The sequence below is a fragment of the Ursus maritimus genome, unplaced genomic scaffold (genome assembly GCF_017311325.1).
Source record: "Ursus maritimus isolate PB19 unplaced genomic scaffold, ASM1731132v1 scaffold_20, whole genome shotgun sequence".
Lineage (NCBI taxonomy): Eukaryota > Metazoa > Chordata > Mammalia > Carnivora > Ursidae > Ursus > Ursus maritimus.
This window is the reverse complement of record NW_024424453.1, coordinates 30980591-31003904: the sequence shown is the minus strand read 5'-3', so window position 1 is coordinate 31003904 and position 23314 is coordinate 30980591. Positions and strand designations below refer to the sequence as shown.

At 38.2% G+C, this 23314-nt stretch overlaps 1 protein-coding gene across 4 annotated transcripts in view; it reads left to right on the top strand.

The window, feature by feature from the left end:
- Positions 1-23314, top strand: part of ATP2C1 (ATPase secretory pathway Ca2+ transporting 1) — a 160126-nt gene that overhangs the window by 21035 nt on the left and 115777 nt on the right. Inside the window, exon 1 of one of the 4 annotated variants that reach the window (XM_040636817.1) lies at positions 12038-12220. The exons of 2 other annotated variants lie outside the window; for them this stretch is intronic. Coding sequence is in view for 1 of the 2 variants with exons in the window: in XM_040636816.1 (XP_040492750.1) it covers positions 12687-12692 (6 nt within the window). In the remaining variant the exon portion in view is untranslated. Of the gene's footprint in view, positions 1-12037; positions 12221-12576; positions 12693-23314 lie in introns of those variants that run through there. One more of the 4 variants, XM_040636816.1, reaches the window with a different exon arrangement.

Below are 23314 nucleotides of genomic sequence, written 5' to 3'. Positions count from 1 at the left end.
ATAGAATAAGAAATCACAACAAATCCCAAATTTGGGTGACAAATCTTAGATCACAAAACAGAAAAATAGGTGTTTTAACTAATTAACTAATGCATCCTAAGGCATTTTGTTTCTACATTTTTGGGCTTCAGATTCTTTAATCACCAGTTCACATTCTCTAAAGAGATAATAAAAAAATAATCCAGATACTCCTTTAACATAGTTAGTTTATATTTGTTTTTTATTTGAGTATAGAAAAGTTCCATAGACTAGCCTCTGGCTCTCTTTCTCCACTCCCATACTTCAAGTGCTGGGCAGCAGTAGACATATTTATATAAATATTTCGAATAGTAGGGTGTAGAGATATTCTTGGATGTCCTTTCTCTACCAGGACAGCCAGCAATAACTTAACCATACATAGACAGGACTATAAGCCACATTTGTGTACCTCACTAAATCCAAATGAAATCTAAACGTATCCCCATCTCAACTTCTTTTAAGTCAGATCCAAAATTTTGCCCCTGGGTGCCCCAGTGCTGCTTGATAGGAGAAGTGTGAAGGAGGAAAAGTCAGCAAAAAGAGTAACTCTAAAATCAATTGCAGTAAATATATCCTTTGCAAATTTTACCAAATCATAAGACCACGAGAACATTGCTAGAGTCTCTTTAAGGGCCTTGAAAGGGGCCTCTGTAAGTGAAGGGCCCTGAAACTTAAGTTTCCTTGGTTTCCAAGAAAATCCAGCTCTGGAGAAATGGTATAACACAAAAAATGATATTTATACCATACATAATACACAAGAGTCCATGCCATAGGGTGGCTTTAAAAGTAATGTTTTATGTGGTCCTATTCTGAGCAGCTTGAGCTCCCAACTCCATCGAAGGAGCTAGAGAATGTTCTTTGATGGAGGATGTTCTTTCAGTGTATTTTGCTCTATAGTACGTAGCACTATGAAGATGGAGATGTTCTGATACTGCTAAATCTCAAAGGTCCCTCGCCCATACCCCCATTTATATTTGCAAAGGACTTGTTATTTGTAATGGAATAATTTGCAAATACAACAGACCTCAAAACTCCTACACTGGTGTAATTAATATTAAACACACCATTTACTATCCTTCCAAGCAGGGCAGTTAACACACATAGAGAAAAAGCACATTATTGCTGTTAAAGACTACACCATAGAAAGATTACAGCACTAAAGAAAGTCTTTAAGAATTCATTAAGATGTAATCAAGCTATTGCAAACTCATCTGTTACCTGCAATTATAACACAGTTACTGTAACTTGTCTCTGGATAAAATCACCTTTATGTTGGATCCTTTGCTGTATTTTGCTCCTTGGTGATGTATTCAAATGCCCAGTTTTCTCATGTATCTCCTCCTCTTTTTTTTTTTAAGATTTGTTTATTTATTTGAGAAAGAGTGTGTGTGAGCAGGGGAAGGGGCAGAGGGAGAGACAGAATCTCAAGCAGACTCCACGCTCAGTGTGGAGCCCAACATGGAGCTCAATTTCACAATCCTGAGATCATGACATGAGCTGAAATCAAGAGTTGGTCTCTTATCGGAGGACTGCCCCAGCCAGGTGCCCCTATCCTCTTACTAGAAACTCTTGACTCATTTTACTCTTCCTTTGTTCTGCAAATAACTGCCCTTAATTGTAAGCAGTCCTTATAACTGTGTCCTATACCATTAACCCTATTATAATATTTACCACTAAACTAGGTTATGGCCTGTAAGTACATCTCAAAATAAACAAAGCATATCACAGAAGTATTTTGGTCTTATCAGTGCATAGTTTGTAATCAAATTGTTTACACCAATTGAATAATGTAAAACCCTATTTCATTAGTCTTAAAAATGATCCTTTTGCTCTATCCCCAACATATAATTTCTGTATAATGTATTTTAGAAAAAAATTTATAGCCTCTGAAATGTTATACAGCTTTTTTTTTTTTTTATGCTTTGTTTTTAAAGGCTGAAACTATTTCTCTAAGGGATATACTGTTTCACTAGAATGGCATTTTCTACTTACGAAGGTTTCCCCCAGTTCTTTCATGTAACTAGGCTGCTAAAGGTTGATACACCTGGTCAAAGACACATTGTTCCAAAGGTCCTGACCTGAAATAAGAAAACAAAGACTGACTTATAGCTGGGAACACAACTATAGCTCCAGTGCCTGTATATTGCCCCTCTAATTTTTGTTTACCTCCATACCAAACTGTGGCTACACTGATAAGATGCTCACAGTTAATTTAAGAGGGGAGAAATGTGATCTCTTTATAATCTTAATGTGCTTTCCCCCTTAAAAATAACTCGTTTTAGGCCAACAGGTATCTACTCAAAGAAGGTCAAAGTCCTATAACTTTAAGACAATTCTTTTAAGAATTTAATTCATTTTTGGGAAATGCTGGAGAAAGCTTAAAATACTGATTTATACTCTCACGCTGTTTTTCAGAATTGAGGACTACTGGCATGATCAAAATATTTTTAGATGAAAGTTTTAAGTTTCCTGTAAATCAGTGCTCAAATTTTAGCACTGGAATCACCTGAAGGACTAGTTAAATAATAGGATGCAGGCCCCTACTCCCAGAGTTGCTAATTCAGTAGGTCTGAGGTGGTGCCACAGAATTTACACTTCTAAAAAGTTCCCGGGTGGTAGGGACCACAGTTTGAGAACCACTGATGCAACCAATGCAGACCATTTGGTGATGCATATTTTCAAAGATCAAAGCTGACAGGGTTTGCACCCTCTCAAGCATGTATGCCATTTGGAAGATGGAGAATCACTGCCAAAGCCAGGGAGACAGTGATGATGATTTAAAGCTTCATAGATTCTTAACTGGCCATTTTCAACCATAGCTGCCCTATGCCTAGTAGCATTATATAATCCTTAGTAATGCAAGAAGTCATTGAACAGTGTCTTGCCATAAGTGTTGCAGGATCGTTGAGCGAGACGGTCAAGAAAGAATTCTTGAGACATTTTATGGTACAACTTAGTAAGTTTATTTAAGTAGCACAGGGACGGGACCTATGGGCGGAAAGAATTGCACTTTTGCTGTATGAAGCTGGTGGATATATGCCTAGTGCTCAAGGGGGAGGTGCAGGGAGTATTAGATCATGAATGTTTTCTTTGAATTTCTACTCGTAGAACTACCTTCCTCAAGATTTCTCTGGTGCTTATCATTCAGCTCGGTATTAACTCACAGTGAGATGTACAGGCAGTCATGAGACCCTTTAAATATGTAGCAACCAGTATGTATTTGATCCTTATTGAAATTTTGGAGGCTATAGGTCAGCCTTCTGGACTAAATGTGAAAATTTTCCTGCTTCTATCCCACATCATGAGTAATCTAAAATATGTTTTTATCTTTTTATTTCTTTCTTTTGTAGCTATTTACTGATTGAAGTGATGTGGCAACTGAGAATTGTAATTGTTGACTTAAATAATGGAATATAAAAAAGGTGTAATCGTTGTATGTCCTTCATACTATCTAAAACCATTATGAAGTCTTTTTTTTTTTTTTTAATATTTTATTTATTTGCCAGAGGGGGGAGAGAGAGAGCGAGCGTGCAAGCAGGGGGAGTGGCAGGCAGAGGGAGAAGCAGGCTCCCCGCTGAGCAGGGAGCTCGATGTAAGACTCGATCCCAAGACCCTGGGATCATGACCTGAGCTGAATGCAGACAGTTAACCGACTGAGCCACCCAGGCATCCCCTAAAACCATTATGAAGTTTTAACATTAAAAACAAAAATCTCTCAATTTTACCTTGCCCCTACTCTGGTTAATATATAAATATAAGATGAGAAGAAAGAAAAATTTACCACTTGGAATGATAAAATCAGTATTCCTATACTGTTCAGTGGCTTTTAGATCCTTACAACATGTGTTTAATACGTATTTTGTTGATTTTTCAAAAAAGCATGTTAATGAACATGTCTCAATTACCTATTGAATAATGTCTCTAAAATGCCTGTCTGTAATTATTTACTCTTAGGATCACACTTCCATTTTAGCAGTAATTTCAAAACTCTGAGAAAGTAAACCCAAGGGATTCTAGAATAGCTTCTGCTTGGAGCATGATTTCCCCAGTGTCCAAAGGTTAAATAAGAACAAGTGAAGAGATGTAGACAATGACCAAGGATGTTGTAAAATTAAGTCCTTATTAATTAATACCATTCTTGAATGTCATCAAATGAGCTATGGGGCAGATATCCTAGGCTCAGGAATTAATGGCCATCAAGGTTTCAGGGTGCCCCATTGAGTTGAAAGATGCAACAAAACAAAATGATAAATTGTGAAAGGTAATTCAATAAACAGGGCAGCTTCTCACATACTCTCTAATAGGTCACCGAGGTAGCTTTAAGGAAATGGGAGCCAAGATGGATATTGGACTCCTGGCTTTGACATTGAATAGTGTGAAATTCTTGTTCAAAGAGCTTCACCTGTGTGAGTCGCAGCCTTGTCAGTTATAAAAAGCAATTAACAAGATCTAGTCTGCTTACCTCACAGGGTTGTGAGGATTAAATTTAATTATGTACACGGAAGTGTTATGTCAACTGAAAAGCCCTAAACAAATGTGTTTTGTTGGCTGTTCAGTGAAAATTGATTCTCATTTCCCTAAAAGTAATACAATGTCTTTAATCATGTATGCAATCTTTACCTTTCTGAGTGCTTTTTCAGGGTTAAAACGAACAATTTAATCATTTAAACTAGGGAAGAATATATTTAGTTTTTTTCTTAATGTCATAGCTTTTTAATCGCTCCAAGCCAGAAAATAGAAACAAGCTGATGCGCAAACCTCAAAATAATAACTGTTTTTATCAAGTTTGTTGGGAAAAAAATGACTATGACAATTTTATTTTAGCAATTTCACAGTAGAATCTATCACTAAGTAGTCATTAGCTGAGTAAACAAGTAAAAAATAATTAAACAAGAAAAAAGTCTGGTCCAGGGGACACAACTATATAAGAAAATAAAAATTCTAAAATCTAACTAGTTTTCAAGAATAACATGCAGGATAACATAATTTAAAAATACCCCTGATTGGTAATAAGTAAAATTTGTCAAAGGAGTTTCTGAAATTAATAGCCGATTTTTTACTTTATGTGCTAATATCGAAATCACCTAATTTAAAAAACAGACAATACTCCCTTGTTCAGTCTTTTTTTTTTTTTTTTTTAAGATTTTATTTATTTATTCGACAGAGATAGAGACAGCCAGCGAGAGAGGGAACACAAGCAGGGGGAGTGGGAGAGGAAGAAGCAGGCTCCTAGTGGAGGAGCCTGATGTGGGGCTTGATCCCATAATGCCGGGATCATGCCCTGAGCCGAAGGCAGACGCTTAACCGCTGTGCCACCCAGGCGCCCCCCTTGTTCAGTCTTTTTGACTTACATCTTATTCTGTAACTTCCCATTGATGAACAGTGCCTTTAATATTTAAAGTACTTTATTTAATATTTTATCATTTACAATACGTCATAGTATTTTGAATTCTTTTAACTTGTATCAGAGCAGCCAAAGCATCAACCAACCGATACATTAACCTATTTACCTAAAGCAAACTATTTTTTCTCACTTAAGACTCTATTGATTAGGATGCTTCCAGCTTCAAGTAACAGAAAATATAATTTGTTTTTTATCTCATATCAAAGGAAGTCCTGTAGTAGGACAGCCTCCAGGATTGGTTAATTTGTTAGCTTAATTATGTATTAAAGGACTTTTTTTCCTCTGATCACTACTTTACCATCCTTGGTGTTGGCTTTTCAGAGGAAGAGGGGTAGGTGGGGTAATAAGGTGTCTGCAGCACTTCCAAACATTCAAAATTATGGGGAAGGCTTGTTAAATCACAGATTGCTGAGTCCAACCACCCAGAATTTCTGACTCAGTAGGTCTGAGTGGGATCTGAGAATTTGCATTGCTAATGAGTTCCCAAATAATGCTGATGCTGCTGGTAGTGGGGGCCATACTTTGAGAAACACTAATTTAGACTAATGATTCCAGAGGGGAATGGATGTTTGAGGATCACTGGTAACATTCATTACAAGACGTACTTTATCATTTGGAATATAACAGAGAGTTCCTTTTACTCTCCTCATAGGGCCTGATGCCATTTTTAGTCTGTCAGCTTCCTGTTCAATATTCTAGAGAGGGACAACGCTCACTTTGAATACCAATATTCCTATGGTTGAGGTCGCAGTTTCTTAGAAAATAGTTTTTCATTCAACTCTTTGAACTAGGGACAGCTTGGGCCAGTTCAAGCTCCAAATTTGCACTTCAGCTTATTTGTTCCTGGCCTGTAGAAAGCTTTTTTTTCTTTCTTTCCAGAATCCCCATTTCCTTAATCCCCCAAATACAGAATATTTGGCAATATCAAGTTATTTTTAATATTTTCTGAAATAGGCTACATAAACCTTGCCTTTTATAACCAAAAAAGCAAAAATAAAGTTGTCTGAAGGTATATATAAATGCTGCTAATCTAATTTTCCATCTTATTATTTGTAGTGATGAATTTTTTAACTTGAAGATTTAACAATTTGCTTGTGTTGCAAGAACTCCTTTCTGTCAATTTGTAACATCTATCTTGCAAACCATCCTGCCAAACTGCATTTCTCCTTTCTCTGTTAGCTGTTTCACAAACCATCCCTTTGGTGTGGGTTCTCTATTTTGTGTAGTATGCTCTATAGGAATATGGTCTGTTTGCATGGCTGTCCGGGGCTAAACTTCAGAATCCTCATAAAACCTTGGGCAATTTCTGTGCTGTTGATCTCCCTCTCTAATTTATTATCATAATGGCATTTTTGTGCCTTTTTTCTCATTTGTTTTCACAATAGGAAGCACAGTGGAGAGAGATGATTTCTGCAGGGGGCCTGGAAGGACTTGGGACAAGTTCAGGCAAAGATGCAAGCTTTGCAAAAAATATTTGACTTCTAGAAAATGGTGGGGTAGAAAACTTTTCAGTGAAAATGTACCATTTTGGTAGCCTGAGGAAATGCAACCTTTCCCAAAGCTCTCTCAGACCCCAGTGTGCAACACAGTAAACAGAGACTGAAAATGTTTCTGATATGAAATTGAGGAAGGATTTACATGCAGGGAGGGGGCCTAAGCTATTACTGCCAACACAGCAAGGGGCCAGCAGATATAATATGGAATCTGTCTGATAGTTTCAACTAATTTATGACAACCAACCTATCTGCAAAACTTACAAAATGAGAAGAAGATGCCAGCCAGTGGCAACTTCACGTAGTTGGCTATACTAAGGCTGTTGCTTGTATCTAGTCTCCAAGCTGTTTTGTCCAAGAATTAAGAGTAGATTCCTGGATACTTAAGGTAATAACCGAAGACTGTGCAGAAATTATAGTGCTTTTGACTTTGTCAGGCATTGATATGCATGCCATGAAAACCCAAAGCACAAGCTCAGCTGAACTTTCCTTGGTGCATGGAGGCAGCCACCCCAACATCGTTATCTTTTAATTTCAAATGGTTACCTGTGTTCAAAATCTGGGTGTGAATTAAATCTGCTTTGAGCAGTGCTCAATTTTTAATACTTCCAACAATGATTAGTACTTATTCTTGCTCAGACCAAGTTGTCCTAGTTAACCCTTTTGTGGTTTGGAGATTTAAATTCAATTTTAAACCTTGGAAAATCCCTTAATTTTTTGCTTTACAGGAAAGCAGCTGCTCATGTTTTAGTTTGATCATAGGTAGCAAGTAGCAAAGTCAAAGGTGGGATTATGTTTAAAAAACAAAAAGGTGGGGGCGTGCCTGGGTGGCTAGGCGTCTGCCTTCAGCTCAGGTCATGATCCCAGGGTCTTGGAATTGAGCCCCACATTGGGCTTCTTGCTCAGTGGGGAGCCTGCTTCTCCCCCTGCCTGCAGCTCCTGCTGCTTGTGTTCTCTCCCTCTCTCTGACAAATAAATAAATAAAATATATTTTTTTTTAAAAAAAGGTGGGATTATGTTTATTCATTCAACAACATATATGTATTTATGATGATCATTTTCCAGATTACCCATTTATTCAATAGGTCTTTATTAGATATTTACTACAAAATGTTTTTGGGCCAAAGATGAATTATGCCAGTTTGGAAACTACACAGAGTATCTTTTAAATGAGTACATTTTTACCTCAAGATAAATCTTGGCGTGTATGTAATATGGAATATTGTATGTCTATTTTTCGTGGAAACAATGAAGTCCAGAGATGACTTTTGGATATGGTAGTCATACTCACTTTGCTCTTCCTCTTTCCCTTTCTTCCTCATCTGTGCCCCCACCTACCCTCACCTCCAATCCAGAAGATTGGTAGTGAATACCAAAGATCCCAAATATCACCACAGGCTCAGAACTTATTGAATGGGGAAACTGAGTCATATATAAACTTTAAAAATTAAAAAAGCACACTTTACATTCTCTAGTTTCTTCTGCTCAGTTTCAGCAAGGAAATGCTAGCAAGTGCTTCCACTATGCAATTTTGTGGGCTGGTAAAATATTTGTAAGTACTTGGGTATCTCTGTGCTAGTAAAGCCAACTAAACACAGATCATTTATGAGCTCATTTTATTTTTATTCTTGCTTCTAACTTTTACTCTTCCAGGACTGCTAAGACCAGAACCAAGCAGATTTACAGCAATTCTGGCAGGTGGTTATTAGACACTGATTCGATATGACACTTCTTATAGTAAGACTGTATTTCCCCCAATTTGACCCTTAGCATGTCCTTTCTCTCACAGGAAGAAAAATACTTCCATTGCACTGTTTGAGTAGGTTAGCTTATACCAGTAAAGGGTTGTGTCTTTATATGCTTTTAAAATATCCACCTTAAAAAAAAATGACTTTTTTTTCTAGCAGCTAGATAAAATTCCTTCACTATTAACCTTTGGTACTTAAAACAAGGTTAAAATAGCCTTTAAAATAAAACATTAAGGAAAGATTTTAAAATAACCTTTTCCAGGTTGATTTTTCAATCGTAAAGGGCCACATATTTATCATCCAGGTTTATACAAATGCCAGCTATCAAATTGGTTATTAAAAACAAGATGCCTCACAGCCTTTGTGTAATAAGGTGAAGTATAAATAAAATTAGAACACCATGACTATCCTTCTCAATCTTCCCTATTTGTACTATTTCCCACAAGCAGAGATATCTGACAAATTCCCCTTTATTGCTCATATGTGGAATACTTTTTGTATCAGATATATTTAATTAATTTTTGTAGGTTAAATATTCAGAACCAAATGAGTAGATTTTTAGAGCATTGATTTGTAAAGAAGAAAACAGAGGGAACTTGAACATGATATATTTCATTGCCATTAATCTAATTAAATCTCATTCTAGCTAGCTAATAGTCCATGCTTTTGCTTGTTTCTCTGTATAATCTTATACTTTCATAGTGTCTATAATTTACAGCTTGTCTCCCCTGATCAGATCCTCACAACAATCTTTTGAGGGAAAGGATAGTTATTATGCATACACCTGTATCTAAAATATCATAATATATATGTATGTATACGTACAGGTGAATGTATATACACACAAATATGTATATGATGTAATGCAGTGTATGTATGTTTTAGTCCCCTTCCCCCAAGATGAGGAGGTGGAGATTGCTATACAAAAGTGTCATGGCAGGTTAGCTGGTCAGAGGAGAGAATGCTGAAAGAAGGAAGAGGATTTTTTTTTCATTCTTTAAAAAATTTTTTTTTTATTTTTAGGAAGAGGATTTCTGAAGCTTATGGCTCAAGCATGCCCTACTGCTCTGGCTTGAACAGTGTTAATAAATGCTATCTTTCATCTACATAGGAAGTCAAAGCTGGTGCTACTGATATTGGCTAGCTTGGTAGAAAAGGTGTTCAGACACAGAATAGAGGATCACTCTGTGGAGATGTGTTGATAAGGCTGAAGGATCAGCTGAGTGGTTGAACCAGCTATCCTTAAAGGCTTTTGCTGATCCCAAACCCAGCAATTTGTGAGATGACTGATGGTGGATTAAGAATGCAGGCAGTATGTAACAATTCTTCTGGACAAAGCTGGTTTTATCCAGTTTCTTTTTGGCCTTAGTAATAGGAACAATGGCTTTCACAATTTAGGCAACCAAAAAGTAAAATTCCAGTGTAAGCTACTTTAGGTTTAAGCCGTGGGGTGATATATCCTTGGGGGAGTTAATTATGAATTCTATGTTAATGCTGGGGTATTGCAGTACACAACAGATGATTCTGAGGTTACCTTAGAAAAAATGTCTGAGCTTGGGGGGATGGGGTCACTGGGTGATGGACATTGGGGAGGGTATGTGTTGTGGTGAGCGCTGTGTGTTGTGTAAGACTGAGGAATCACAGATCTGTATCCCTGAAACAAATAATACATTATATGTTAATAATAATTAAAAAAAAGAAAAAATGTCTGAGCTAATTAAGGCAATCCAATATCAAATTCTGTATAGGGGAAATGATCCTCTGTTTTGTAAGATCATATGTTAATATCAAATAATGTCTACATTTACATTTTCTACTCTGGTGCTTATGTTTTTAATACCAGGCTGTGGTGTCAAGGTCCAATAAGCATAGTATCTAATAATCATTACAAATTGATTACAACATTGAGCAAGAGATAGCACATTGTTTTACAAATGAGGTTTATAACACCACTGGCTGGTCAAAAATCCCTAAGCATGTAAGCCAAAGGGGTGTTATAGATATTAACTCAGACTAGAAATCCCCTGATTTTTATGGTTTGTTTTGGGATTTAAAAGTTACTTCGTTGAATAAAATCTCAGTGTATCTTAATTTAAAAGTAAATCTAGAAAGCTGTGCAGAACTTTTGATCCTAGACTAGTTCCACGGGGTTAACTAGAGAAGACAAGTAACCCGGTCCATTTGTTTATTTTGACGTTGAACATGTGGTCAGAGAACATATCAGGAAATGTTAGAGGACCTGAGTTAAGGGGCAAGTTTTTTAATGAGAATAAGTGTTGATGGAGAAAAATACCTCTAGCACACAAGTGAGGACTCCTGCGGTCTTTACAGTTCTTTGTGGCGGATGCGGTCGAACTCAGCAGGTGTAGCCCTGCCCTCTAGTGGATTTGAGTGCGAGAAGACTTCGGTTTGGTCTTCTATTCCTGCTTACCAAAGCTTATTAACATCAACTGTCCATAAAAAAAGTCACTTATTGAGGGGTCTGGGTGAGATGCTGAGCAAGGGAAAGGTTCAACTGGCAAAAGACATAGCCAGTGGCCGGAGGTAATTCCCGTTCTTAGGCTTCCACCTCTGGCTGCTCAGTTTCTAGTTGTTCCAACCTTTCGGGTTCCACACTTGAAAAGGCTGAGTTCTCCCTCTAGCTCTGTGGCTGATCCTTGAGTTCTCATTACACACAGGCACTTCAGCAGATCCTTAGCGGGACAGAACTTTGGGAAGTCGCCCCGCGATGACCTGCTCCCGCAGTCAGAGCAAAGCAGCTATAATAGGGGTCTGCAAGTGAGGGTGTGAAGTCCCAGTGAGAACACCAGAGTCCCTCTGCGTTCGCCCCTTCCCTCGGAGGTCCTCGCGTCGCCTGCCGAGATTGTGACGGCCACCCCGACGGGAGGGGCTTCCCATGTCGGCTTTGTTGAGGGCGCTCAAATACCTCGGGGACAGGGAGCATCATCGTACCTGCCCGCTTGGCCCGACCCCTCGGCTGCCTCTTGAGAATGCGTGGCCAGGGCTGGGAAGCGGGTGGGTCTCCGACCTTAGCGCCCAGTAGGTGCGTAGAAACGGGCGGGCACCGTCCCCGGGGGTCAGCGAGGAGCCTCCACAGGGAAGGTAGGGCCGGGGCGGGGCTCTGCCCCGGCGCACCCTCCCACAGGACTTCTCAGCACCCAACCAGAGCCCTTTTGGGGAGGGCGGCCGGGCCTTCGCTTCATTTCCGCCGTCTGCGCCCGTGCGTGCGAGTGCGCGTGCGCGCGCTCCTCTCGCAGCGGAAGTAGTAGCGACAAAGCTCGGTCCGCGGCAGACCCGGGAGTGCCGGGCGTGCTGGGGCGGGGGGTGGCGGGGAGGGGCCGAGCCCAGGAGGCGGAGGCGGGAGCAGACCAGCGCGGCCGCGCCGAGCCGGCCGTGCCGACCGTGACGGGTCCCCTCACCTCCTCTCCATTCCCCTCCCCGACAGCCCTCCGTTCGTTCCTTCCTCACGCCCGGAGCAGGCTCCTGCCTGGCGCCGCCGCTCGGCGAGCCACTCCTCTTCGCCCCAGGCGCGCGGGGCGCTCCCGCGAGCCTCGCGGGTGAGTCCCCCGCAGCCCGGAGGAAGGGGGTCTGGGGTTTTGGGAGGACACCGGTATTACCTATTGCCCCCTATTTCCAGAAACTTCCAGGTCCTGAGGGAGGGAGCGTCTGGGGTACCCCGGCTTGGGATGTCTCTAGGGCGCCGCCCCGGCGGCTTGAGCTGGGGGCGTTGCGGGTGGCTGAGGGGGTGGGCGCGCGATCTGGGGGCTCCCGACGTGGTGGCGGGGCGGGGGTCTCCCTCCTCGCCCTCTCTGTCGTCAGCGCCGCTTCTCCTGGTTTCTCTTGCAGATGCTGCTGCTAGGGGTGGTGGGAGCAGCCGTGGGACGTGTGGCCGGGAGAGGGGGTGACAGCCTGGGATTCCGGGGGCTTCTCTTCCTTGTCCTCCTCTCCTCTCTATTTCCAGTGTGGCCGCGGCTGACACTAAAGACTTTGTAGCCATCAACCCAAGTGCAGTTTCGATGGAAAATGAAGGTAAAGGCCCCTGGCAGATGGGTTGCAACGCGGAGTTGAGGGTGTGGTGGTTTGCTTTTAAGTTGCCTTTCTTTTTCCACCTTTTAATTTTCCTTATTTTATTTTTTCTTTGTGAAGTATACAAGGAATTGCTTTCTTCGGATACTAGCTTTTATTTTGGTAACACAGGGCATTTCGGAAATTAAGGTACTGTGGGCTGACTGAGCTTTATTCTGCTTTCCTGAGAAAGCTGCTGCCTTTAGCTTAGGGAATGGAAGGGAAGTTTTCATTTCAGATAGCATCTGTGCTAAATAGCTATTTGAAAGGAATCACTCGAGGGGAAGTGGAAATGGAGAGGGAAGGGGATGGACTGCATCTCTGTATATTTGCATATCAAACCTTGATAATGGTATGTGACTGGATTAGTTTATAAGAAAGGAAACAATTTTTTATTAACGCAGATTTGTTTTTCAGTTCAGAAATAAATAACTTTGAATTTAACAGAATGTTATGAGGTGATTTCCTTTCTTAGAGTTCCTCCCTATTTCAAAACATAATTTAGGAGGTTGACAGTGGAACTTGTTTGTCCACTGTACACTTTGGACCACTAAATTACCATACACATGTTACTTGATTCCTTTGGTCTCATTAAAATATTTAATGCATTTCATTACACAGCACTGGTTATTTTCCAGAAGCGTTGAAGAACTCTGAATATTATTTTCTCCCCTGAACAGCCACATTTATTCTGTGGACTGACTTCTGACTTGTGTGTGATAATCTTTCTTTTCTTTTCCCCTCTGGTCTGCAAGATGTATGAAAGATACTTACAAATTACAATTTGTCTTCTTGTATCTTTCGGTTTTTAAAATCTATAACTGGTACAGAGGAGATGCAATGGGGTTTATCTGTTGCTTTCTCACTTGTTTTTCCGTTTTTGAGAATGTAAGCTCAATTGTCCTAAGTAGAACTGGTAATTTTAGGATAGATGTTTCTTATATGCATAATTTGTTTTACTTCATGAGACCCCTGGACATGTGGGAAATACAAGAGGCACAATTATATTGCTCAGTTTTACTCTAGATGGATAATTGGTGGAAAACCTTTTCTGAAGTACTAAAGTATATAACTGCAGAGGAGTTATACCGTCTAATTGGGTCTTTAGAAACGGCATTTGAAAGCAGTAATGTTTTTGTCTGGTGTTAAGGAAAAATCAATTTTCTGAGGCTTTCTCTTCTTTGTCTTGGTTTACAGATTTCAGAAAGACAAATCCTTTCTTCACAAGAGACAAAGAATATTAAATGCACTCATATACCTGTTTCTTGTTAGTTGTATCTTAAATAGCATCAGTAACTTCTGCTTTCAAGAGTGTTACCAGATTTAAGAGAGTAGCCTAAAGTAGGTGTATTCTTAGAGGTTGCTTTTGTTTCTTGATCTCTTAGTAAAAGGAACATGACTAATAAAGCTGACTCTCATATTATCTATTGACGTGAGAGGGAGTGGTGGTGAGATGGGAGCATGGTACATGCTTGTGTCTGACTGAGTTTGTATTATTTGGCCTCGTAGTAAAAGATACAGTTCTTAACAACTTGCAGGGGTAATCAGGCCTTTTTTGGGCAGTTTCTCATTATCATAACATTGTTTCTTTTCTCATATTTAAACATCTTTAAGAAGAATTTGTGTATAACCTGGAATTTTCAGTGGACTGTTTTGAAATACATAGAATATTATTGCTTTTCTTTTTATAGTTGGTATTCTCCTTTGACATGGTATATCAGTATCTTGGGAGTGTGAAAAAAAAGTGGATTCAAACCATGTCTTAACCACTAAAAGTTGTGAGACTTAAAGCAAATTACAGTTGACTCTTGAACAATGTGGGGTTTAGGGGCGCCACCTCCCCCAGTTGAAAATGTACTATAACTTTTGACTCCCCCAGAACTTAACTACTAATAGCTTACTGTTGACTGGAAGCCATATGATAATTGATAACAAAGTCAATTAACACATATTTTGTATATGTATTATATACTGTATTCTTACAAGAAAGTAAGCTAGAGAAAATGTTAAGAAAATTATAACGAAGAGAAAATACATTTACTGTACTATAAAAAATCTTGATGTAAGTGAACCTGCACCGTTCAAATCCGTGTTCAAGGGTTAACCCTACTTCACCTTTCTTAGCTTCTATTTCCTCATCTATAAATTGGGATTGATAATACTTAGTTTACATAGTTAAGAGGGTGAAATCAGAAACTTGGGGGAGAGGAAGGAATTTAAGAGCATGTGCTGTGGAGCCTGGCAACCTGATTTGAATGCCAGATCCCCACTTAGCATAATTTGGCTTTTTGTGCTATAGTTTCTTCATCTATAAAATAAGGGTACTGATAGGACCTACCAGATGAGGTTTTTTTTTTTGTTTTTTTTTTTAAAGATTTTATTTATTTGAGAGAGAGAAAGAGAAAAGGAGCAGAGGGCGGGGGCAGAGAGAGAGGGAGAAGCAGAGTCCCTGCTGAGCAGGGACCCTGGGGTTATGACCTGAGCCTAAGGCAGATGCTTAACCAACTGAGCCACCCAGGCACCCCCCATATGAGATTGGCACATAGTATCTGGCACATAGTAAGTGCTCAGTAAATGATTATTATAAATAGCCTAACCCGGCGTTTGCATACTATTATGCCATCTGGCATTAATCTTATGATAGCTGAATATTGAAAGGAGGAACAGTAGTAGCCAAAATGCTCTGTATGAAGTTGCTGTTATTAGTTAGGAAATAGGTGAAGTTGCTGTTATTAGTTAGGAAATAGGTGAGTCACTACAGAATTTTCTATAGTGTTATGGCTGTAATTCTGTAGAGAAAGTTAGGTCTCCAGCAAGAAACCAGGGGCCAGTGTGGAAGGAGACAGGTTTGCATTTGAATCCTGGCAGGTAACTTTTTCCTCTTCCAAAAAAATCTGATGAGTTATACTGTGTTTCTAAGTTTTCCCATCTGTAAATGGAGGTTTGATGTGAGGAATAAATGAAACGTGGTATGTAAAGTGCCCAGAATGATGGTTGACACATGGTTAGCATGCATTAATGATTGTGAGATTGCTACTGTTCCCCAAAAAGAGACTCCTCTAGTAGGTATGTAGATAAATTACATCTCTAGGTATGTATGGGGTAGAATTGATAGTGGCTCCCAGGGGCATTAGCATGAAGGTTCTTAGGTAGTGTGTCATGTCTGCAATGGTTGTTGAAGGGCATGACTTCATCCTTGTGGTTCTTCCTTTCAACAATGGTGGTAATTTTCTTTGTCACTTCAGTTTCAGTTTTTCTGGACCATTCTCCCATGTCTCACTTAAACTGTATCAGCAAAGCTTACCTCGTTTTTAGCCTTGGCCTGTAGAATGCTTTGTGAATATTTCCTGCCAGTCATAGGAAGTATTTGAAGTGTTAATTTCCTGGAGTTTCAGGGATTGGTCCTAGACATCCCTTTGTGGAACTCCTTTTGCATGTTTGGAACTCCTTTTTGCATGTTTATTTTGAATTTAGATACCACCTAGGAATCTGAGATATACAAATAAATGGCTCTTTTCCTGATTGTTAAAAAATTAAGTATTTGTGCTTAAAGGGATGGCTTACTAAGAAAGGTATTTCTAGCTGGAGAATTTTGCAGATAGTTTCTTCTTCCCAGTAATGTTTTTTTCCCCCTTTGGAATAAATTTAGCCTTTCTCATAGAAAAGTATGAATTTAATGTACCTGAAACTGATATCGCTTTATTTCTTTGACTAGTGGATAAAAATGTAATAATCTTCAAGATTTCAGGACGTGTTTAATTTTTAGCTTGAGGCAGGGCTAATAGGTCTGGAATAAATCCCCCTGATCTCTTTGGATAGCCTTTGGAAATGATAGTATGTTTATTTACACTTTTAAAATAGTTTCTTGGTCAAATTGTTAATCATCTAAGAATGTCTCAAAAGATTGTGTGTTAGGGTAAGGATAGTTGGAGGAACTGTGAGGAAAACAGGAGAAACGACCATAATTGCCTTCCTTTGACTAGTAATAGGAAGCTAGATTATAAACGTATTTTATACCTTTAGGTGTGGAAAACGTATTTTGTTTGCACTTTTGTCAATAAAGTAATATTCTTAATATTTTTAGAAAAGAGTTGAAATTGAAAAGGTTATGTATGTAACAGCATCTTACAAAATGTAGTAATTTAACCCAGAGGAAGGATGCTGCAGAGATTATTTGTAAGCAATAGCTGTCTACAGTTGAATCCTAAATACTTGATTTGTCTTAATGTTTTTATCATTCATTTAATGTCAGCAGAATCAAACTGTTAACTGAAGCAGTGCTGATCAAAATAGTCTCCTAGGAACACACCCTTTGGGGCTCAAGGCTGTTTTTCTTTTGAGATCTTGGTTAACCATAATATGTGAACTAAGTTATATTTTGTTTTAAAGCTGGAAAGAATACCATAGCTTGGTGGTAAAGTTAGCTGGTGTGAATTTTAAATTACATAGTTGTTACATGTAACATCTGAAACAGCTCTTAAGGGTCATCAGTTCAAAAGGTCCTCCAATATTTACTTTGTTAAAAGACACATTCTTTTTATAGTGATTTCAGGCTTCAGTTGTGACAAGATTATCTTTATGATTTTCATATGGACAAGTGTTGGTAAAAGGCAGTAAAGTAAAAACTGGGTGAGCTCTGTATTAATGCTATGATATTGTACAGGAAAGTACTTTCTGAAAGAGAAATGTCAGGCCGAATTGATGCATTTCCTTTTGAATTTTTATGGTTGGTATTTATATGCGTTTGTTAATTATGTCTTCCATCTTCAAGGCTTTAAGTTACTATTGACAAAAGCATAAATCTTGCAATTACGAGGAAATTACTCAAATTATGTTGAATGAGGTTAGTTTAGGCTAAGCTTATTGGATACATTTAGAAAAAATTTGAGTGAAATGTTACAAGGGTACGGTATCATAGGTTAGATAGAGCCAGAAAGTAAGTAATAGTGTGGGTCAAAAGCAGCTTCTTAAGAAGGCTGTAACTGGGCATCTAATTCAGCTTCATTCCCTGCTTTTTCTTTCTACTTCAGATAATAGAGAATGTGTGCATTGGAATTATTTAACATATCTATTAATTATAGTTGCTTAATTAAAGCATTTTGGCTTGACTTTCCATCTTTTCATAAAGGTGTTGTCCTAAACAGGATATGTATGACATGTCTTTATTCCTTCTGAAAACTCTAAGACATGGGAACATCCTTGTAGAAGTTATTTTCACTTACTTATTTACTTGAAGGACCTGAAAAAGTTGGAATAGCAGTAGGATTCTGACACTAAATATATTTTTCACTTTATAGGAAAACTCAGAAATGATAACAGAAGCAGAAATATTTATGATGTCACCTATTATAATTTTCTTGAATATTTTTTAAAACTGGGAAGTATAACTTAAAACTTTTGATTAGGTTGTGAATTTCAGATATTGGATTTAAGTTATCTTGATTGTGGAGTCTTAAAAAAGGATAAAGTATTTCCTAAGGTTCATTAATACAATTAAATTCTGTTCCCTGCCTAAGGGACAGATAAACTTTAAAACAGGTCCTGATTTCTTTTTATCTTAAATCAGAGCCTCTCATTTGCAGTATAAATAAATTAGCCTCTTGGTGCTATATGTTCATTTATGTTGTGAATATATCTTTATGTGCCTTTGCAATTATTTCATTAGATTTTGTTTGACCATTTCTTTTAGACTTTCCATAGTGAAATGTTTGCTTTACCTACCTTCATCTGGATTTATATATTGGGAGAGGCAGGAAGGTTAGTTGTATCAAATTTTCTTTGGGAATCTCCCCTCTCTTTTCTGTTGAATGTCAATTTTACATTCCCTAAGAGCAGGCAAAAGCTGTTCATGGCACAAGTGCCAGAAATAGCATGAAAGCCACTTTTTAATGGCATGCAAGCTAATCTCTATGTCCTTTTCTTAATGCTTGTCAGGGTTGCTATTTACTGAGAGTTAACGTCCGACTGTGAAAGTGTCAGTGATCAGGGGTGCTGGGTGGCTCAGTGGGTTAAGTGTCCGACTCTTGATTTCGGCTCAGGTCATGATCTCAGGGTCCTGAGATAGAGCCCTGCGTGCGGTTATGTGCTGGGCGTGGAGTCTGCTTGGGATTATCTCCTCTGTCCCTTGCACACGCACATGCTTGCTCTGTCAAAAAAAAAAAAAAAAGTAAGTATCAGTGATCAGATGGAAAATTCGTTTCTTTTCCCACTCCAGAAGAGGATGTGGTCTTTGCCAACCACTGTTAATAAGGTCTGCCAGCCCCCTACCCTAGAGGTTTGTATTCAGTTATGGTATCTTTATGTATACCCTTCATTCCTTTGAGGGACCAAGAGAGATTAGTTCCTTCTGATTTTTTCTGTTCCTAGAAAAAAGGAGGGGGAAATGGGCTTGTGTCTATATTAAAGGGATAGGAATGGAGAGTGGGGATGAATGGGAGAGACATTTTACTCCTGGGAAAAACCAGCAGAACTTGGGTAGTAATTAGATACAGGAAATGAAGGGGAAGGTTGAGTCAGAATGACTACAAGCTGTTAAGCCAGAATGTAGAGGTACCACTGGCTAGTTGGAGGAGTTAGCTGAGTTGGGGCCAGGCCAGGCAGAGTATGTCTAAGGTCACACTGTCATGGCTTGAATGTCATAGGTCTGTGTATGGAGGGAGGTTTTAAAATTGAACACCAATTGGGCTGGAAGACTAGGGTTCAAAGTGAGCTCTTGAGTCAAAGACCCTCAGTTGTCCCTAATTCATTTTGAATAGAATTTGGCATGTAGCTCTTGTCCATTGAATGAAAGTGCTGTCTTCTTCACTTTAACTTATTGGTTCTCAGCTAGGGGTGATTTTGCCCTCCAGGGACATTTGGCAATGTCTAGAGATATTTTAGTTACAACTAGAGGGATGCTACTGGCATCCAGTGAGTAGAGAGGCAAGGGATGCTGGTAAATATCCTACTGTATACAAGACAGTCCCTCCCCCTTCACCCGCCAACAAGGAATTAACTGGCCCCAAATGTCAACGGTGCTGAATCTGAGAAACATTGTTCTAACCAAGGGCCTGGAAGTTAACTCCTGTAAGCCTTGGTTTCCTCACTTGTAAAGGGATGATGATGTACTCTACTTCAAGCTTGTTAGGATTAAATAGGGCAAGGTGTGTAAGTGCCTGGCATGAAAGGGCTGCTCAGCAAATGCTAATTCCCCTTGGTTGATGAATATGAGGAAAATATTTTTGTAATTTTCTATTAACTTCTAATTTCAGGGCTTCACATTTTTCTGAGAGGTGAGTGGAATGCCCCGGAAACCTATAGTAGTTTTTATAATCTTAATGATTCTGTCATGGTTGCATCACATTATGATTTTGGGTCTTGAGTATTTCATGATTTGTAATTAGCAGTAGGTAAAAATGTTGAAATCTGGATTGAATGTTTTACCTACTAATCAGTGAGGTTAAACTCATAATTTTACTTGCCGTGAGATCTTTTACTGTTTGAAAGCAATTTTACTGTTCTTTGAAATCAAGACTGAAGTGTTGTAAGTTACTTCCTTTGGAAAACGCCAGACCTGTGTCTGTAATGGCCTTTCCTTTTTTATCCATTTACAAAAGTTCAAGTAGACTCTTCTCAAGTCAGAACTCTTCCTCAGATTTACTTGTTAAGGTCTTCCTTTCATTAGGTAGCTTTCTTTTACTTAAGCATCTTTTTACTCTTGTGAACTGTGGAAATTACCACCAGCTCTTTCACTCATGCTAGAGTCAGGACACATGTATTTTCAATTTTAATACAAGGACCATAACCTTGAAAATGTATTTTTTCAAGGTGAGCCATAGCCTCACTGTGTTTAATAATCTGTTTACATGTACATAGTTGTGTACCATTCTCATTTTTAAAGAGTTCTTTGCTGCTGTTTCCTTTTAGGAAAAGATTGGTTTAGTCTTCCTATACTATACTTCAATATCCCCATTTATAACATGAGATTAAAAGATAAAGGTATTTGAGTTTAGTGAACAATTTATTGGACTCTTACTAGTGTTTCTTTTATTAGTAGCAGTGGAATTTATAAATAACATTCTTTCTATTTCTCATACTAAACTGAGATGATTTAAACATACCATTCATTAAATAGTTGGTTAGAAAAATTAAATAACTTGAGGAGAACCACTTAAAATAGAAGATAATGTATAAGTGATAATAGAACATATTTTGTGGTAGCAAAGAAATTCTCATTTAACTTAAACCTGTAGTGTTCAAAGTTGGTAGCTTTCGATGATATAAATTTCGATGATACCCGACCACAAGTTGCTTTTAAGGACTTACATGGTTCTCTATTGTACCTGTAGACATTTAGGTCAGTTAAGTAGAGGGTGTGAAGGATGCTGCATTCATGTCTTTGATTTCATAAGGGTTTGGTTGCCAGAGCCTGTAAAATTAAGCCTAACAGTTAACTGCTGTGTGAAAGGAATGCCATTGGACAAATGCGGGAACTCGGAGAAGGAATGAAGGAATGTACCATATGTTTCTACAGTCGAATTACTGGCTAGTCCCCAACATTTTTTTTTTTTTTACTGTGATATTACTAGTAAAATAATTGTTGCTAGCTGAAAGCTTTAAAAAACAGCTCCATGTTTAATGTAGGATAATAACAAAATGGACAGATTTTAAAAAATATGTAGATTCTGTGATAGCCCGTCCCTCATCTTTGTACTGAATTTGTCTCAGGACTTGGAATAATTTCTGCTAACTGATATATCAGTAAATGGAGTATTACGCCCACCTTTTAACTTAGTCCAAAAAAAAAAAAAAACCAAAAAACAAATTCTTTCCAGGTGTAATTGCTTAACTGTTGTTAAAGTGTTGTTCAACTTCTAATTATAGAAGAAAGATTTGCTTTACTTTCAGAGGTGTTTCTAAAATCTTTAAACTTTTAAACTGAAATAATTTTAGACTTATATCAAAGGTGCAAAATTTGTATTAAGAGTTCTCATAAGTCTTTTCCCCAATTTCCCTAATGTTAACATCTTATGTAATCATAGTATAATCATCAAAACCAAGAAATTCACGTTTGTAAACTATTCTTTTTCTCATCTGGGATACAATTCTGGATTCCACCTTGCATTTAGTTTATTATATTTGCTTAGTTTCTTTCCATCTATTCAAGTCTCTGGTCTTTTTTTCATCTTTCAGGATCTTGACAGTTTTGAAGAGTACTAGTCATTTTTTAAGAATGTCCCTCAATTGGATTTGTCTGATGTATGTTCATGATTAGTATGTCTTATGCCCCGTCATGTTAACTATGATTAAGGTTAAGGTGGTGTCTGCAGGTTTCTCTGCTGTAAAGTTACTGTTTTTTCTTTTATAATGAATAGTAAATGTAGTATTTCTTTAGTAATGTAATCATTCCTTTGTAATTAATATTTTCCTTTTGTGGGGAGGTACTTTGAAACTGCAAATATCTTGCATGTCATCATACATTTCATAGGCCAGTTTTTGCATCTATCAGTAGTTCTTGCTGACTGCCATTACTACTGTGGTATTTGCTTAATGATGATTTTGTTTCTTTCATCCCTTCTGTATTTATTAACTGGATTTCTGTTAAGGGAAGAATTGTCCCTTTTCCTCCATATATTAATTATTCAATTATTTATTTACATGGATTTATGGATATTTATTTTACTCTTTGGGTTAAAATTTAATATTTTGTTGCTCAAATCATTCCAGCTTTGGTTATGGAGAATGCTTTCAAATTTGCTCCTGTGTCCTGTCTACAATGCCCCCATCATTTTGTGACTTCTAATTTACTTTCTGGCACCAGAAGATGTATGGGTACATCTGTTTTTCCTCTTTATACCAGCCACATACACAATCAGTCCTTTCTCCAAGGAAGGCATGTTCATTTTATTGAAGAATGGTATCTGGAAACCAAGATCTGAGTGTCGACTGTGCTCAGTACAATCAGGGTGCCGTTGTTTCTTGGTTCTCTCTGTAGATAGAGTTAGCAAATAGATTATAGTAATATATATACATACATTTTTATTTCCTTATCTATCCATCTATATAAAATGAAAACCATGACCTCAGGATTCATTCTAGATGTTTTTCCCCTTTTGCCTTTTCCCCTGTCACTTCCTTCTTTAAAGGTGAGAAACTTGGTTCTTACCCACAGTATAATTACTTACCTGTTCAATCATAGTATACACACACACAGAAGTAGTTTCAGACTTGCTAACCTATTTCCCTGTGAGACATGTTTAAAAACTAGAGTATATTTATCTTTAGCTTTACAGTACACAGTCAAAATCTATTTTCCAAAGTTATTTAGAGTAGTTCTTGTTTTCCCTGTTTCTGTATGGTTATATTACTTATTTATGATGAAATTAGGTGTATTTATTAACTGTTTGTATTTTATTTTTGGATCTTCCCACATCATGTTTGATTTTAGTTTCTTAAATTTTTTTTGAAGTAAATGGTGACCTTATCCCTCCTCCATTTTTCTGTACTGAAGATCTGTTCTTAAACAGACTGGACTTGTTGGAGAGGATGTGGAGAAAGGGGATCCCTCCTACATTGTTGGTGGGAATGCAAGTTGGTACAGCCACTCT